Source organism: Chelonia mydas, chromosome 1, assembly GCF_015237465.2.
Source record: "Chelonia mydas isolate rCheMyd1 chromosome 1, rCheMyd1.pri.v2, whole genome shotgun sequence".
Taxonomy (NCBI): Eukaryota; Metazoa; Chordata; order Testudines; family Cheloniidae; genus Chelonia; species Chelonia mydas.
Window position 1 is genome coordinate 261,356,524 of NC_057849.1, and position 16,283 is coordinate 261,372,806.

Consider the following 16,283-nt stretch of genomic DNA (forward strand, 5'->3'; position numbering starts at 1 on the left):
TAAACAGAAAATTGGACTTTTGTTTCTTATTATTAATTATTATTATTGCTATAAAATTGTTTCTGGCTTGCTATAAATCTTAATGAATGCTGATATAAAAGCACAGATTTTTCTTTTATTTCAGACTAAAACAATGCATAAATTTCATTAGTTTTCAGTTTTGCTAATGTATTTAATGAATAGAAGTTATTTATTTTAATTGTATTTTATTAGGAACAATTAATTCAGAGAGCTCAAAATGAGGTTTCTGTTCTATTTGAACACCTAGACCGATACAGTGAGACAATTACTTCCATATACATGTCTGGAGAATAAACGTCCTTCTACAAGTCTTTAATCAGATCCCTGTGGCATTGCATGGGGGACTATTTCAGCAGAATTTAGTATTTTTAGGAGATAAAGGATTTGGATAAGGGAGACAGTTCTTAATCCATACTCCCAGTTCAGGAATGAGATTGTGTTACTTCCTTCTTTTCAAAACCAATTTATATTGACAACATACATTCAAATAACTGGCTTTATATCCTGAGTTGGAGAAAACCCTCTAAAGAACAATATTTCATTGTAGTTGTGGTTTTATTGCCAACGGTAAAGTTTTAATTTAAAGCGAAAAACAAAAGTTTCCCTCTTCAGAGGTCTCTCCAGCTCTAAGTATCAGGGTTTATTGGCTCTTCTTTACCTCATCTTTATTCTCTCCTACAAGAAACTCTACTGAATGAAAATACCCTCTTTCACCTTCACGCAGCTAAGAAATGAGGTAATTTAGTGATACATATTTTGCAAAAAATACACTTTTTTAACTCCGAAGAAACACAAACAGAGAGGAGAAAAGAGCCCTTTTGGGCTTGCAGCTGGGCGGGCTCTTTAACGTACCAATCACAGATCAGCTCTTCTCTATAAATTCAGGCATCTGACCAAGTCTCTCCAGCCCAATTACTTTTGATTTGCTGAAAACGGTTGTCAGCATGTCGGAAACTGCGCCTGTTGCAGCTCCTGCTGTCTCCGCTCCTGGGGCAAAAACCTCTACTAAAAAACCGAAAAAGGCGGCAGGAGGCTCTAAAGCCCGCAAGCCTCCAGGTCCCAGCGTGACCGAGCTGATCACCAAGGCGGTGTCCGCTTCCAAGGAGCGTAAAGGGCTCTCTTTAGCTGCTCTTAAGAAGCTTCTGGCCGCCGGAGGGTACGATGTGGAGAAGAACAACAGCCGCATCAAGGTAGGATTAAAGAGCCTGGTGAGCAAAGGCGTTTTGGTGCAGACAAAAGGTACCGGTGCTTCTGGTTCTTTTAAACTCAACAAGAAGCCTGGTGAGATTAAGGAGAAGGCGCCGAAGAAAAAGCCAGCGGCAAAGCCTAAGAAGGCAGCTGCCAAGAAGCCCGCCAGCGCCGCCAAGAAGCCCAAAAAGGCTGCAGTGGCGAAAAAGAGCCCGAAAAAAGTCAAGAAACCAGCGGGTTCTGCAGTGAAGAAAGCAGCCAAGAGCCCGAAAAAAGTGAAAGCCGCCAAGTCCAAGAAGGCACCTAAGAGCCCGGCTAAGGCGGTGAAACCAAAAGCTGCCAAGCCCAAGCCAACAAAGGCCAAAACAGCGAAGGCGAAGAGGGCAGCACCCAAAAAGTAAAGTGTAAATTTGAAGAGAATTTCTGACCCAACGGCTCTTTTAAGAGCCACCCACAAGTTTCAAAAAAAGAGCAAAAATTGCTATACTCGATAACATTGTGTGTGATTTGAAGGTATCCAGAGTACTCGCTTTGTTATAGAAGTTGGGTATAGTGAGTATGTACAAAGGGAAAGAATGCTCGTTCTTTCCGGTTTACTATTAGGATCATTTCCTGGGCAGTTTTAAATAAAAATATAGGGAGTGAAGAAGGTTGTAGCGCCGGGAAGCTATCGCTAAAACTCCCTTACCGTGACACGCTTCTAGGTAGCTAGAAGTCAGCTGGTTAGGGGCGGGGTGCTTAGCTCCCAGTAGATTCTATAGTGCTTAGTTCTAGCCATTTAGACCAGTACTGACAAAATAAGAAACCGAGAACTACGCACTTTCTCCGTGCTGTTGGCTATCTCCTCTCTGATTGGCTGATGGTGCAGATATGGATAAATCTTATTGGACACGTCCGAAGTTTTGAAAACCCCGCGCGCTCTGAGAAGAGCGCCCATCCTTTTCTCTGATTTGATTGATCACAAAAACTGTCGTCACCAACGACCCGATCCTTGAAACGCTCGCTCCCTGAAGGATCCTGACTTTCCTATTTCCAGCCCCATTCCTCTAAAGCACTCGTCTTTCAAATACTTTCCCCCAACTATTAGAGAGACAAGGTGGGTAAGATAATATCTTTAAGCTTGTCTCTCCTACCAGTGGAACTTGGTACAACATAAGATATTACCTCACCCACGTTGTCCTTACATTCTGGGACCGACACGGCTACAAGAAGACTGAATTTCCCATCCCAATTGCATCGTTATTGCTCAATTCCGACAGTTCCTGGCGCCCACTTCCTGAAAACTATTTTGTTTTGTGTGTGTGTGTACTTGTCTCACTGTTTCTTTTTCAGACTGACCTATTTATGACTCCTGAACACTAGTCCCAGGGAACAAGCAGGGCGATAGACCAGGGTGGTTTTTTTTGTTTGTTTAATTTTTTTTAATGTATTCACATTTCCAATCTTGTATTAATTCGAGATGATTTAAAGGTGAGGACGAGCTAAATTCCTTTCCCCTCAGATTGATTACGTATGCAATCCAGAACCCACCAATTCTTCTCTTTACGTTTAAAGTGTAGATAAAGGACAGATGGAGAATGTACCTGGATTCATTTACAATACTTCCATAAACTGTTTCCTCGTATTTTTCTTACTTCCCAGCACAAATGTACCCTAGAACCAAGACGCTTCTTCGGTTTTTACTGTATTGGATTAAACAATTTCCCTGTTTGTTATTGCTGTAAACAATGCCAGCTATTTCAAGTGCAACGTAATAGTTCATCAAGAGTTTTGAGTTAACTTGAGAATGTGTGATTTAAACAAGAGTTATTACATCATTGACTATTTCATCTGCGGAAAGTCTTATCAGGCAAACTGACAGTTAAATAACGCAAAACGGACAAAAGTAGTAAGGAGCATTTATATGGATACTGAATGCCCCCCTTCAACAGAAAGATAAGTAAAAGAAAGCAGTAACAAAGGATATTTATAACATACTTTTACTTTCATCATTTGAGTATTGTATACAGTAAATTTTATTCTTATTTCTTGTATTTACGTGGATTTTGGTTCCTCAATAGGACAATACATTTTTAAACTAGAGTAATTGCAATTAATGTATTTCCAGCATCAATAACTAACACCAAAACTAAAAACGCAGAATAAAATACATGTGTTAAAACAACACAATGCATGGTTTAGTGCCAAAGCTCTTTTACAGAGTAAGTGGGCGGCTCTGAAAAGAGCCTTTGAGTTACAGATGTTATCATTCATATATCTTTACTTAGAGCTTGTGTACTTGGTAACAGCCTTTGTACCCTCAGACACAGCGTGTTTGGCCAACTCCCCCGGCAAAAGCAGGCGCACAGCGGTCTGGATCTCTCGGGATGTGATGGTCGAACGCTTGTTGTAATGCGCCAGACGAGACGCTTCCCCAGCGATACGTTCGAAAATGTCGTTTACAAAGGAGTTCATAATGCCCATGGCCTTAGAGGAAATGCCGGTGTCCGGGTGAACTTGCTTCAACACTTTGTACACGTAAATTGAGTAACTTTCCTTCCTAGTTTTTCTACGTTTTTTATCTCCCTTCTTCTGGGTCTTAGTAACAGCCTTCTTAGAACCCTTCTTAGGAGCAGGAGCAGATTTCGCCGGCTCAGGCATTTTAACAGTTAAGTGTACCCTCCAACCCGACAACGACAACAACAAAATCAGCAAAAAAAAAGCCGTTCCTTCCTGTATTTATAGGTTTGCTATGCAAATGAGCAGCCTCTGTTTTCTAGTTTTCTATTGGCAGTTGGATTCAACATATGGTTTCGCTTTTTATGCTGCAATTGGTCAATGTGAGATCCTCGTCTTCATTGGTTGCTCAGAGAGTGACATTTTTCAACCAATCATGATTCACTAATCCGTCCAGGAGAGGGGATAAAAGAGCAAGAATCGTTGCGTCATTATGCTTTTTCCATTTGTGTTTTTGTGAACGGTGGTTCCTGTGGTGAAGAAGAGTTGCGATGTCGGGCCGAGGGAAACAAGGCGGCAAAGTGAGGGCTAAGGCAAAGTCTCGTTCATCGCGGGCCGGCTTGCAGTTTCCGGTTGGCCGTGTTCATCGGCTTCTCCGGAAGGGTAATTATGCTGAGCGAGTTGGAGCTGGAGCCCCTGTCTATATGGCGGCTGTCTTAGAATATCTGACCGCTGAGATTCTTGAGTTGGCTGGTAACGCTGCTCGGGATAACAAAAAAACCAGAATCATCCCCCGCCATCTGCAGCTCGCCATCCGTAACGACGAGGAGCTCAACAAGCTACTGGGGAAAGTCACGATCGCTCAAGGGGGTGTCCTGCCCAACATCCAGGCTGTGCTGCTGCCTAAGAAAACCGAAAGTCATAAAGCCAAGAGCAAGTAAAAGTGTCTTAGACAAAACGAGATAACCGAATCTGTGCTTAAAATAATTTTAAAAAATAACCCAAAGGCTCTTTTCAGAGCCACCCACAGGATCAGAAAAGAGCTAAATTATTTTGTCTTACGGATTTAATAAAGTGAGTACGCTTTCTATTTTTAACTTAATCATTTTGCTGCAGTTTTTCTCTTAGGGTTCCCCACGTTCTGCATGAAGGAATAAACCTTTCGAATTACCAGTAGCTGTATTGCAATGAATTTCTAGGTGTTATCGATATAATTTACTATATCTATTCTTCGTTTTCGAAGAACAAATTTTTAATTTAAGATTGTGGTAGTTTAGTATATGACAGGTTTCAGAGTAGCAGCTGTGTTAGTCTGTATCCGTAAAAAGAAAAGGAGTACTTGTGGCCCCTTAGAGACTAACAAATATATGGAAACGAAAAGTAAATCGTAAAACCTCACTTCTGCTATGCTCCGTATTTAACTCATCTCCCCAGTATTTTAATTGTGGTGTCGTTCTGCCTGTCTCTTACAAATGTATCACCTTCAAGGTCATTCCGAAAAAGGACCCTTAGAGACGTGAATGAATTTAGAGGATTGGCTGAAACACAAGCACAGTAAGAGGTGGATGTATACAATAAAAAGGACAAAAAGTATCAAAATCCATGTATTACTGACATTCATAGATCTCTTTGTGGTGTTTGTGCTCTGATTTAAGGGAATAAAGCTTTCCTGCGACGTAATTTAGATTTATTTGGAAATGAACAAATGAAACCCAGAGGTGCGGTGTGTTAAACCAAACTAGCTCCTCAAATCACCGAGACTGGGCGATGAAGCGTTGAATGTAGAGGAAAAACCCCTAGAGAAAATGAGCTGCCATCGGCCGTGCTTATCAATTGCTGTACTGGGCGGGCTTTTCAAACCTGCCAGCCGTTTTCATTTCCCTGGCAGTCAGCTGCGTTTTGTATTTCTTCCTTCTCTCCCGTTCCTCCCAATCAACAGCTGCGCTTTCCATTTTTCTTCATTCTCTCCTTTAACCTTCTGTACTGGGATCAAGGCCCTCTAAAGAGTACGCCCTGCAGAACTGAGTTAAGAGGTTCTCAGAGATTTAGATTTCCCATCTCACATGTCCTGAGCGCGGCTGTTTCGTTGCAGTAGAGTGCCGAGGTTGCCATGTGGTTCCCTGGTTATGTAGAGGGCGATGGCGGCGGGGGGGGGGGGGGCGGTTCCTAGTTTTGTGGGCAGCACAGAGGCCCATAATGAGCCAATACATCGGTGTTTTCTGCGTCGATTCCCCTCCTATACCACGGCTGCAGTCCCCAGGGATCAAAGTGCCTCCCTCAGCCCAAGTGAGCCACAGCACCAGCTATGGGGGAACCGCTCAAGTGCCTATAACTCCATCTCCAGCCCTCTCCCTCACAATCCATTTTATAATTTATCTCCATCATGTGTAATGCACTTTACTGCATCGACTCCCTGCAGAGCAGGGATGAAGGATAACTAGAGTACCTATGCTCCAGGAAGGTAAGCAACTTTGATGGGAGAGAGCTTGGAACTCTCATGCTGTGCAGGTAGCTTGTAGCTGTGATACTGTGGGTGTGGGGTTCTGTTCTTACCTCCTCATTTCAAAGCCTCCCCCTTTATATGTCAAGCTCCGAATAAATGTGTTCTTCCTCCCAAAATGTAGCCCTGATGTGAAATACAAACTTCCTGCTGCCATGCAACAGCTGTTTCTCCAGGTTGAGGTAAAGCATCTTTCCTTTGAATCCCATTAAAATTAGAATGCTCCTTATTCAGTGCTAGGCCATCAGTTTATTACACTCAGGTTTACCTACTGGACCTCTATGGTCACAAAGAGCCTTTTGGGATAGGTTGGGGAGGTGTGTTGTGCATTAGATAGGGTTTCTGTGATTTATTTAAATAACCTTTATTTCTCTTGTTTTGACACAACAATAACTTGTGTTTGGGGTATTGTTTCCAATAACTTAGTTTTATATGTACACCACACTTTTGTAAGCAACCTATCTTTTGTGTGCTTTAAAAATATTTTAACTACATGTGTTAATTGTATAGTTATAGGTTTTTTTTTTTTTTAAAGAGAACAATTCTGGCTTTATTTTTGAAGGTTGACTATTTTAAGAGCAAACATCCCAAACACCGAGAAAAGAAGAGCAGAATATAGGAAAAATGCATCTTTTCTCTCTGATGCTCCCAGTTTAGCTACAATGAAGTGTTGCAGAGCTACATTTTTTTCTGGTCGGCTAAAATGTACTCTTATTGGGCGGTGAGGGAGACTAGAGGTAGATTTCACTGTAACTCTTAAACTGGTCCAATTACCCTCTTTGTTACAAGCTGACCCCTTATATAGGCTTCTAGTTATTGGCTCTTGTTATACCTTTGCCTGCTACATTTAAGAGCTCTCTACTATAAACTAAACTAAACTAAAACAAAACAAACAAAAACTCTCCAGGTCGGTGCTTGGAGATTGTGAACAAGACACCCTTGCTCTTCTCTTGGATAAGATAAACAGAATGAGTTTCTTAAGTCTCTTTGTAAGGTAGATTTTCCAGGCCTCAGTTCATTCTTGGAGTTTTCTGAACCCTGTCCAAATTTTTCAACATCCTTTTTGGAGCGTGGACACTAGAACTAGGCAAAGAATTACTATAATGGTATCACCAAAGCCACATAAAGAAGTAATACCATCGTAATTATACATCTAAGTTTGTGTTAGAAGTCTTAGCAACAGCATTACACTCAGAGCTCCTGTTTAATTGGCTACCTACCTTTTTCAGAGTCACTGTTTTCCACTGTACGTGTATATTTATTGTCATCATAGGAACATTTTGGTTTGTTATGCTAACAATTCTCTTATCTCAGCAGAAATCTTAACATGAGCAACTTGGCGGACTTCTGAGTGGTGTGTTTTTGGGAGGCGCCTTCATTGTTTAGATGGAAGGAAGGCTTTTAGCGGCCTTATGTGTATTAACCTCTTATTTTTCTATTTCAGTAACCTTTCCTTAGTTCCTCCTGAGCCACTGACACATCAGGCAGTCCAGTTCTTCCACTGATTGTTCTTTTTGCGGATACAGACTAACACGACTGCTACTCTGAAACCTGTTGGTATAGAGAAAAGGAGGACTTGTGGCACCTTAGAGACTAACCAATTTACTTGAGCATAAGCTTTCGTGAGCTACAGCTGAGCTGTAGCTCACGAAAGCTTATGCTCAAATAAATTGGTTAGTCTCTAGGGTACCACAAGTCCTCCTTTTCTTTTTGCGGATACAGACTAACACCGAAGCTACTCTGAAACCTGTTGATATAGAGACAGCCTTAATGGTAAGGTAGTAGGGTGAGAACAGTGTCCTTCACTGTCTGCTCAGTGTGTGTAGGGGGAAAGGGGAATTTTTTCTATTTTTAAATAGAAATAAAGTTTGTCATCATTAATTGTGTGAAGCCACCCTCTGTATGTTTTAAGAAATGGTAGTGACCCACTAAGACTTGCATTACCTTGGAGGGGTAGCCTTTTCAGTTATGGTGTAGTTGTACCACGGTTAAGGTTGCATTACAAAGTTCAGTTTAATAAGAGCTTTAAACAGGATCTTTGTAAAAATTGCATTGAAAAGGCAAAAATAAAAACATAGACTATAAACACTTAGGATATTTGATTTTTTTAATGGTAATTTGATAAATAACACAGGATGCCCATGAGTTGCCACTATGATGTGGCCCTGAACAAGGCTAATGCAATCCTAGGATGAATCAGTGAAGGTTTAACTTTGTTCAAGCTCTGTCTGTCTGTCCATCTGGCCTCCTTCATCAGACTCCCAGCTGTGTGTCCTGACTGCTTCCTGCAGCCCACACTTAACCCTTCTGGCATCTCTCCTGTCCTTAGATATCAAGCTGGGAGGGGATTGTTGTTCAGCTTCCTTAAGGAGAGGTGAAGAAGTCATTGATTTCTAGGTGTCAATGTCCTGGCAACTGTATTTGCCATTGTCTTCTCAGATGCTCCACTGATGTGGGGATTGAAGCCCACTTGACTCAGACAGCTAGGTGCCATTCACAGCTGTGTCTTAGTCTGCCCCAAGAGCAAACAGACCTTTTCCACCCACTAGGTAACAATGCAGCATATAGGGGTAAACTGAGGCACATATACACGTCATATAAATATTACAGAAAATTCCCACTTTGTCACAAAAATATTAACAGTGACATCAGCAGTGTTAAGGCAGAATAACTTCCAAAATGCTTTCACTGTGTGGCAATCAGATGTGTTAATATAATTGAAACAATAGCATATTAGGTCACTGTCAAAGTTTTGCATTACAGTGAAAGTTGGATGAGTGAACAGTGCCCTCATCAACATAAGCTGTAAAATATAAGGGTAACTCAGCACAGAGGTATAAAAATGTTTACTGTGTCATTCTGACTTTATTCATTCACAGCTACTCATCCCAGGTTTTGAGAAAAACTCAGTGGCACCAGCCTAGAGCAGTGTTCAGAACACAAGACAGGTGTCCCATCTAGTGAACATACTGGTCAAGTACTGCCCAGAGCCAGTTGCTCCAGAAGTAGGCGTAAGGAGTTTGCAACAATAAATCGGTGAACTGCTAGTCTCAATCTCTGGCTCATCACAAGTACCACTGGAATACCCTCCCTGAGGTCTGAAGATGCTTCACTATTGCTTTACAGGTTTCAGAGTAGCAGCCGTGTTAGTCTGTATTCGCAAAAAGAAAAGGAGTACTTGTGGCACCTTAGAGACTAACCAATTTATTTGAGCATAAGCTTTTGTGAGCTAAAGCTCACTTCGTCAGATGCATCCTGTAGCTCACGAAAGCTTATGCTCAAATAAATTGGTTAGTCTCTAAGGTGCCACTAGTACTCCTTTTCTTATTGCTTTACAAAATCTGCAGCAGAAATTTTGCTCACGAGAAAACTGCACAAACATTCACCCTGTCTTATCTTTAGGGAAAGTGATCTGGAAATAGCATTGGTTCCCAAGGACTTCAGGCATGTGATGCTATCTCCTCCAGGGAGGCCTCGGATTCCCAGAAGGCCTTTTGAAATCCCCTACAACCAACTGCTTTGGTAAACTATTCCGGGAACTGTGGGACAGAGAGGTACCAAGAGTACAGGGCAGCTATTACAGTATAGTAGTAGCATTAAAGGTAGCAAACTGCTCCCAAAAGAGCATGTCTATTGTGGACAAACTGTACTATTGGTACTTAAACTAATGTAGTCCAAGTTATCCAATTACCAACAGTTCAATTCTCTAATGAAGCATTTTGCAATGCCCAAGATTTTTGCATTTGTAAATTGTCAGTGGCAATTACTTTTTGCTTCATTTTAATGTATTTGAATAACAATCTAGATTTAGAAAGAAAGAAAAAAAAGTTGCTAGACAGAACTATGAACCAGATGCAAAACACAGCACAAATTTAATTTATTTATTTGGGAAATCTGATGTATACAATATATTAATACAGGTATAAATACATTTTTCCTCAGATTTTATACATATAGAATATTAGTTGTGACAAGAAGTACTTTATTATTTTGCCAAAGCTGCTTTGTAAATTAAGAACTGGTATTAAATATACATAGATATAAATATATAGAATCACAGAAACATAAGGCTGGAAGGGACTTTGAGAGGTCATCAAGTCCAGCCCCCTTCCTTGAGGCAGGACCAGATAAACCTAAACTATCCCTGACAGGTTTTTGTCCAACCTGTTTTTTAAAAGTTCCAGTGATGGGGATTCCTCAACATCCCTTGGAAGCCTGTTCCAGAGCTTAACTATCGTTACAGTTAGAAATTTTTTCTTAATATCTGACCTAAATCACCCTTGCTGCAGATTAAGCCCACTGCTTCCTGTCCACCTTCAGTGAACATGGAGAACAATTGATCACCATCCTCTTTCTAACAGCCTGTAACATGTTTGAACAGTCATAGCTCCCCTCTCAGTCTTCTTTTCTCAAGAAAAAAAAAACATTCCCAGGGTTTTTTTAACCTTTAGTCATACGTCAGGTTTTCGAAACTTTTACCTGTTTGTTACTCTCTTCTGGACTCTCTCGAATTTGTTCACATCTTTCCTAAGTGTGGTGCTCAGAACTGGAAACAGTACTTGAGCTGAGTCTTTATCAGTGCTGAGAGGAACAGGACATTTAGCTCCCAGGTCTTACATAAAACACTCCTTTTAATGCAACCCACAAGGATATTAACCTTTGTACAAACTACATAACATTGTTGACTCATATTCAATTTGTGATCCACCATAACTCCCAAATTCTTTTCAGAAGTACTGCCACATAGTCAATTATTCCCTAATTTATCGTTGTGTGTTTGATTTTTCATTCCTGAGTATAGTATTTGCAATTGTCTTTACTGAATTTCATGTTGTTGACTTCAGACCAATTCTCCAATTTGTCAATGTCATGTTGAATTCTTTCTAATCCTGTCCTCCAAAGTGCTTGCAACCCTTTCAAGCTTAGTGTCATCTGCAAATTGTATAAACATATTCTCCACTCTATTATCCATGTCATTCATGAAAATACTGAAAAGTACCAGACCCAGTATTAACCCCTGTGGGACCCCACTAGATACACCCTCACAGTTTAAAAGTGAAACTTTGAAAACTACTCCTTGAGTATGTTCTTTCAACAAGTTGTATACTCATCTTACAGTAAATTCATTGAGCCTGCATTTCCCTAATTTACTTATGAGAATGTCATGTGGAACTGTGTCAAAAGCCTTATTAACATCAAGATAGATCACATCTACCACTTGCCCTCTATCCATTAGGCCATCATTCCTGTCAAACAAGGAAATTGAGTTGGTTTGGCATGATTTGTTAGAACATAAGAAGGGCCATACTGGGTCAGACCAAAGGTCCATCTAGCCCAGCATCCTGTGTTCTGACAGTGGCCAATGAGAGGTGCCCCAGAGAGAATGAACAGAAAACATAATCATCAAGTGATCTATGCCCTGTCGCCCATTCCCACGTTCTGGCAAACAGAGGGTAGGGATGCCACCCCTGCCCGTGCTGGCAAACAGCAATTGATGGACCTATCCTCCATGAATTTATCTAGTTCTTTTTTGAACACTGTTGTAGTCAAATGTATTCTTAACAAATACATGATGACTATTCCTTCTAAGACTATTCTCCTCCAGGTACTTATAAATTGATTGTTTAATAATTTGTTCCACTATCTTTCCAGGTATCAAAGGTAGGCTGACTCGTCTATAATTGCCTGGGTACTCTGTTCCCCTTTTTAAAGACAGGTACTACGTTTGTCCTTCTATGGTTTTCTGAAACCTCACCTATCCTTCATGAGCTGTTGATTACTAATGGTTCTGAGATTGCTTCCGCTAGTTGGTGAAGTACTCTAGAATGAATTTCATCAGGCTCTGATGACTTGAATACGTCTGATTTATCTAAATATTCTTTAATCTGTTCTTTCCCTATTTTGGCTTACATTACTCCCCCCTTGTTGTTAATATTAATTGTGTTGAATATCTGGTCAGCATTAATTTTTTCAGTGAAGACTGAAGGAAAATGGACATTAAACATCTCAGCTTTCTTGGTGTAACCACTTATTAGCTTTTCTGTCCTGCTGAGTAAAGGACTACACTGCTCTACATCTTTCTCTTGCTGCTGATGTATTTAAAAAACCTCTTCTTGTTGCCTTTTATGTCCCTGGCTAGGTCTAATTCAATTTGAGCCTTAGCTGTTGTGATTTTTTTCCCTACTTGCGTGTATTATTCTTTGTATTCCTCCTGAGTAATTTGTCCATGTGTCCACTTTTGCTAGGATTCCTTTTTGATCTTTCAGGTTATTAAAGAGCTCCTGATGGAGCCATATTGGCTCCTTATTATTTTGTCTATCTTTACTTCACATTGAAATAGTTTACTGTTGTACCTTTTTTTATATTATCTCCTTGAGAAACTGCCAGCTCTCCTGAACTCCCTTTTCCCCTAGGATTTGGTTCCCATGGTAGCTTGCCTACCAGTTCTCTGTTTGTTCAAGTCTACTTTTTTTTAATGTCATTGGCCTTATTCTGCTGCTCTCACTCCTTCCTTTCCTTAGAATCATTAAATCTACCAAACTGCCTTCCACCTTCAGATTTGCTACCAATTCCATCCTGTTTGTCAGACTCAGGTCTAAAATGGCAGTCCCCCTGGTTACTTCCTCCATTTTCTGAAAGAAAAGGTTGACCCCAGTGCTTCCAAGAAATTGTTGGACATTTTCTATTTTGTCATATTACTTTCCCAACAAATGTCTGGGTTGTTAAATTTCCCAGGTCTTGTGTTTTGGATATTTCTATTATTTGTTCTAGAAATGCCTCATTCACCTCCTGTTCCTGATTTGGTGGTCTACAGTAGATCCCTACTGTGATGTCACTCCTTTTTTACCCCTTTTATCTTTACCCAGAGACTTTCAGCTGGTCTGCCTCCCACTTCCTTCTGTGCCTCAGAACAGGTGTATATATTCTTGATGTATAATGCAACATCTCCTCCCTTTTACCCTACCTATCCTTCTTGAACAAACTACACCCTTCTATACCAATATCAAATCTTGACTTATCCCACCAAGTCTCTGTGATGCCAATAATGTCATAATTTACTTCATATACTAACAATTCAAGTTCTTCCTGTTTATCCCCCATGGTCCTTGCATTTGTGTATAGACATGTAAGATGTTGACCAGATTCCCCCACTGATTTCCCTTTTGTTGCTTTTATGACCCGATTGTAATTTTCCATATTCCCACCAACATCTAACCCTCTTCTAATATTAACTTTTCTTTCTGCCTACCTGTGGGCTTTTGTCACCTGCATCCTTTGAACTTAGTTTTCACCTCTCCTTACTAAATTGGTAAATCCGTGTGTGAAGATGCTCTTCTCCTTCTTGGCCAGATGGACTCCATCTCTTCCAGCAAACTTTCTGCTTGGAACCACGCCACATGGTTGAGGAAGCTAAAACCCTCCTGTTGACACCATCTGTGCAGCCATGTATTTGTGTCCAGATTGCATGTGTTCTTACTTAGAGCCTTATTCACAACTGAGAGGATGAACGAGAACACCATCTATACCCCTGACTCCTTCACCTTAGCTCCCAGAGCCCTGTAGCCTGCAGTTAGCTGCAGTCAGCTAGCATCCTCCATCCCAGGAGTCTCCATGTGCATCCTAACAATGAAGTCCTCATGCTCCTGGATGACATGTAAATGAGCCATCTCCTCCCGCAGCTCTCTTTCCTGATTCCTGAGGGACTCCACCAACAGACACCTCTTACATTTTGTGGTTCCCTCTGTCTTTCATTGCCATGGCAACGCTGGAGGCATTCCCAGTAAGTACACACCAGGGCCCGGGTGGAAGCCTTGAAGATCAGGATACCTGTCTGGCAAAGGCCCCCACAAGTGGAGGCAGGGGAAGAGCTAGAAGTGGTGTTGGTGACATATAGTTTTCCTCCCATGGAGGGTTCTAAAATCAAAACAAAACAAAAAACACACAACCCTACCTCCCTCTGCAGGCAAATTCAACTTAATCTCCCAGCTGCCTTCATCTCACCAGCCACAATTGACTTACATTCTATTTGTGATCCACTATAACACTCAGATCATTTTTAGCAGTCACTCTCCTTACAGTGTGTATGATAACACCCATTTTTTCATGTTCTGTGTGTATATAAATCTCATCACTGTATTTTCCACTGAATGCATCCGATGAAGTGAGCTGTAGCTCATGAAAGCTTATGCTCAGATAAATTGGTTAGTCTCTAAGGTGCCACAAGTACTCCTTTTCTTTTTGCGAATACAGACTAACACGGCTGCTACTCTGACACCTAGCCAGGTATTCCCCAATTTGTAGCTGTGAATTAGATTTTCTCTTCGAAAGTGAAGTACTTTGCACTTCTTCTTATTGGATTTCATCTCAGACCAATTATTTTTGTCAAGATCATTTTGAAGTTTAATACTGTCCTCTAAAGTGTTTGCAACCCTCCCAGCTTGGTGTCATCTGCAAATTTTATTAGCACACCCTCCACTCCATTATTCAAGTCATTAATGAAAATATTGAATAGTAACAGATGCAGGACTGACCCATGTGGGAACTCTCTAGTGCATCCTCCCAAACTGATGGAGAACTATTGGTAACTACTCTTTGAATATGGTCTTTCATCCAGTTGTGTACCCACCTTATACTGAAAGCTGTTATGTATTTCCTTATTTTGGTATATCAGAGATGAATACATTTCCTAAATGAAAATTTACATAATAGAACAAGTTAAGAAAGGGGAATGATATTCAGAGACCCCAATTCTTCTTCCATTTAAGTAAATGGAAGGCATACCATTTATTTAAAATTAAGCAATATAAGGCCTTGCATTAACATTTAAGTATAAGTGGTAAATCCTTTCATTGGAAATTTGTATGCAAATCACACCGGAGGGAGGGAATGTTTTTTGAGAGATTTACCAGAAAAAGGAATATCAAAAATAGTGCAATTAAATGAGAAAGGAAAAATGTGGATGCAAACTAAGAGCTGAGCATTTTTGATGGGTGCATTTCAAGTACATAACATGCTAATACTGTGAAATTTCATTTCATGTGCCACATCTATCATTTTTTATTTGAGAAATTAAGAGAAACTAGTATTTGCAATCTTCCCCCACCCCCCTCCACACAGCTTTTATTTCTTTAACAAATAAGGTCTAGCACAAAATATATTGACACTGTTTTGTTGCAGTAAATTGGTGAGTATGTTGAACACACATCAAAATGTATACATATTTCAAATAAGGGAATCACGTCTATAGCCATATTTTTATATTTCATATATTTTAAACAAATCATACCCTGAGTTTCTATGTCCTTCTTTTCCCTTTCTCTTGATGGGAAAAACATTCCAGTATTCAACACATAGGTAATCCTACTATTGACAACGATAAAATATTAGAAGTGAAAACAGAAAGACGCCTTATTAGAAATCTCCACGATTTAAACTAATTAATTGAAACAGCCAGTAGATGGCAGCAGAGGCCAAACTGGAAATGGCTGATATATTCCTTAGCTCTTTATTTCACAATTTCATTATTTTCACCCAAGTTTCTCAATGGTCTAAAGGTTCGTAAATAATTGTTATACTGTTACCATGAAGAGGACTTCATACATAATTTTAATATCATGTCAGAACCTGGAGTGATTGCCCCTTCCAACCAAGGGGGTGGGAAATTGTTTCCGCTTTCAATTTACAGCTTTGATTTCTCAGAGTCGCTGGAATGCAAAAGGAGTTTAGTTTTACAAATAATTTCATTTCCCAGTGATTATTCACAGCAACGCTCATCATCTCATAATTATGCAAAAATATGTTTTTATTCACAAAAACAACCAAAGCAGAAACGTCAATCACAGTGAAACGAAGGAAAGAAAAGCGGGCACCGTGCCCCGCTCCCGCCCGGGCCCGCTTTGCCGCATTGTCTCGCTCGCAGAGCAGCGCCCCCGCCCCGACTCAAGCTGTAGAAAATGGCGGCGAACGGTAGAGACGGGCCAAGGAGAGAAGGGATGTGTCAGGAAACCTGATTGGTCAGATTTTGCCGCAGCCCCCCAAATCCTCGAAACCCAGAGAGAAGCGTTTTCAACCCAAAACAGCCGCCGACGCGCGACCCCCGCTCGGCAGACGCACCAGAAGGGCACCGAGACTAGCGGCA

General features: G+C 40.7%; 3 protein-coding genes across 4 annotated transcripts; 2 read left to right on the forward strand and 1 right to left on the reverse strand.

The window, feature by feature from the left end:
- Positions 1–965: 965 nt before the first annotated feature.
- On the forward strand, positions 966–3,373 carry LOC102935830 (histone H1). The gene has a single exon (XM_007064040.4). The coding sequence runs from the start codon at positions 966–968 to the stop codon at positions 1,608–1,610; it is 645 nt and encodes a 214-aa protein (XP_007064102.2). The 3' UTR covers positions 1,611–3,373.
- Positions 3,173–3,849, reverse strand: LOC102936056 (histone H2B 8). Its single transcript, XM_007064041.4, has one exon. The coding sequence runs from the start codon at positions 3,847–3,849 to the stop codon at positions 3,469–3,471; it is 381 nt and encodes a 126-aa protein (XP_007064103.1). The 3' UTR covers positions 3,173–3,468.
- A 59-nt stretch (positions 3,850–3,908) lies between these two features.
- Positions 3,909–5,244, forward strand: LOC102936290 (histone H2A.J). Of its 2 annotated transcripts, none has more exons than XR_006290248.1 (2): positions 3,909–4,719; positions 5,134–5,244. XR_006290248.1 is itself a non-coding variant. In XM_043544877.1 (2 exons), exon 1 carries the CDS (start codon positions 4,197–4,199, stop codon positions 4,584–4,586), a length of 390 nt encoding a protein of 129 aa, XP_043400812.1. In that variant the 5' UTR covers positions 3,909–4,196; the 3' UTR covers positions 4,587–4,604; positions 4,761–5,244. The 2 variants fall into 2 exon arrangements, 1 of the variants encoding a protein (XP_043400812.1); XM_043544877.1 differs by having other exon boundaries at positions 3,909–4,604; positions 4,761–5,244.
- The last annotated feature ends 11,039 nt before the right edge of the window (positions 5,245–16,283 follow it).

Coding starts and splice junctions, on each gene's coding strand:
- LOC102935830 (XM_007064040.4), top strand. CDS start 966: ATGTCGGAAACTGCGCCTGTTGCAGCTCCTGCTGTCTCCGCTCCTGGG.
- LOC102936056 (XM_007064041.4), bottom strand. CDS start 3,849: ATGCCTGAGCCGGCGAAATCTGCTCCTGCTCCTAAGAAGGGTTCTAAG.
- LOC102936290 (XM_043544877.1), top strand. CDS start 4,197: ATGTCGGGCCGAGGGAAACAAGGCGGCAAAGTGAGGGCTAAGGCAAAG.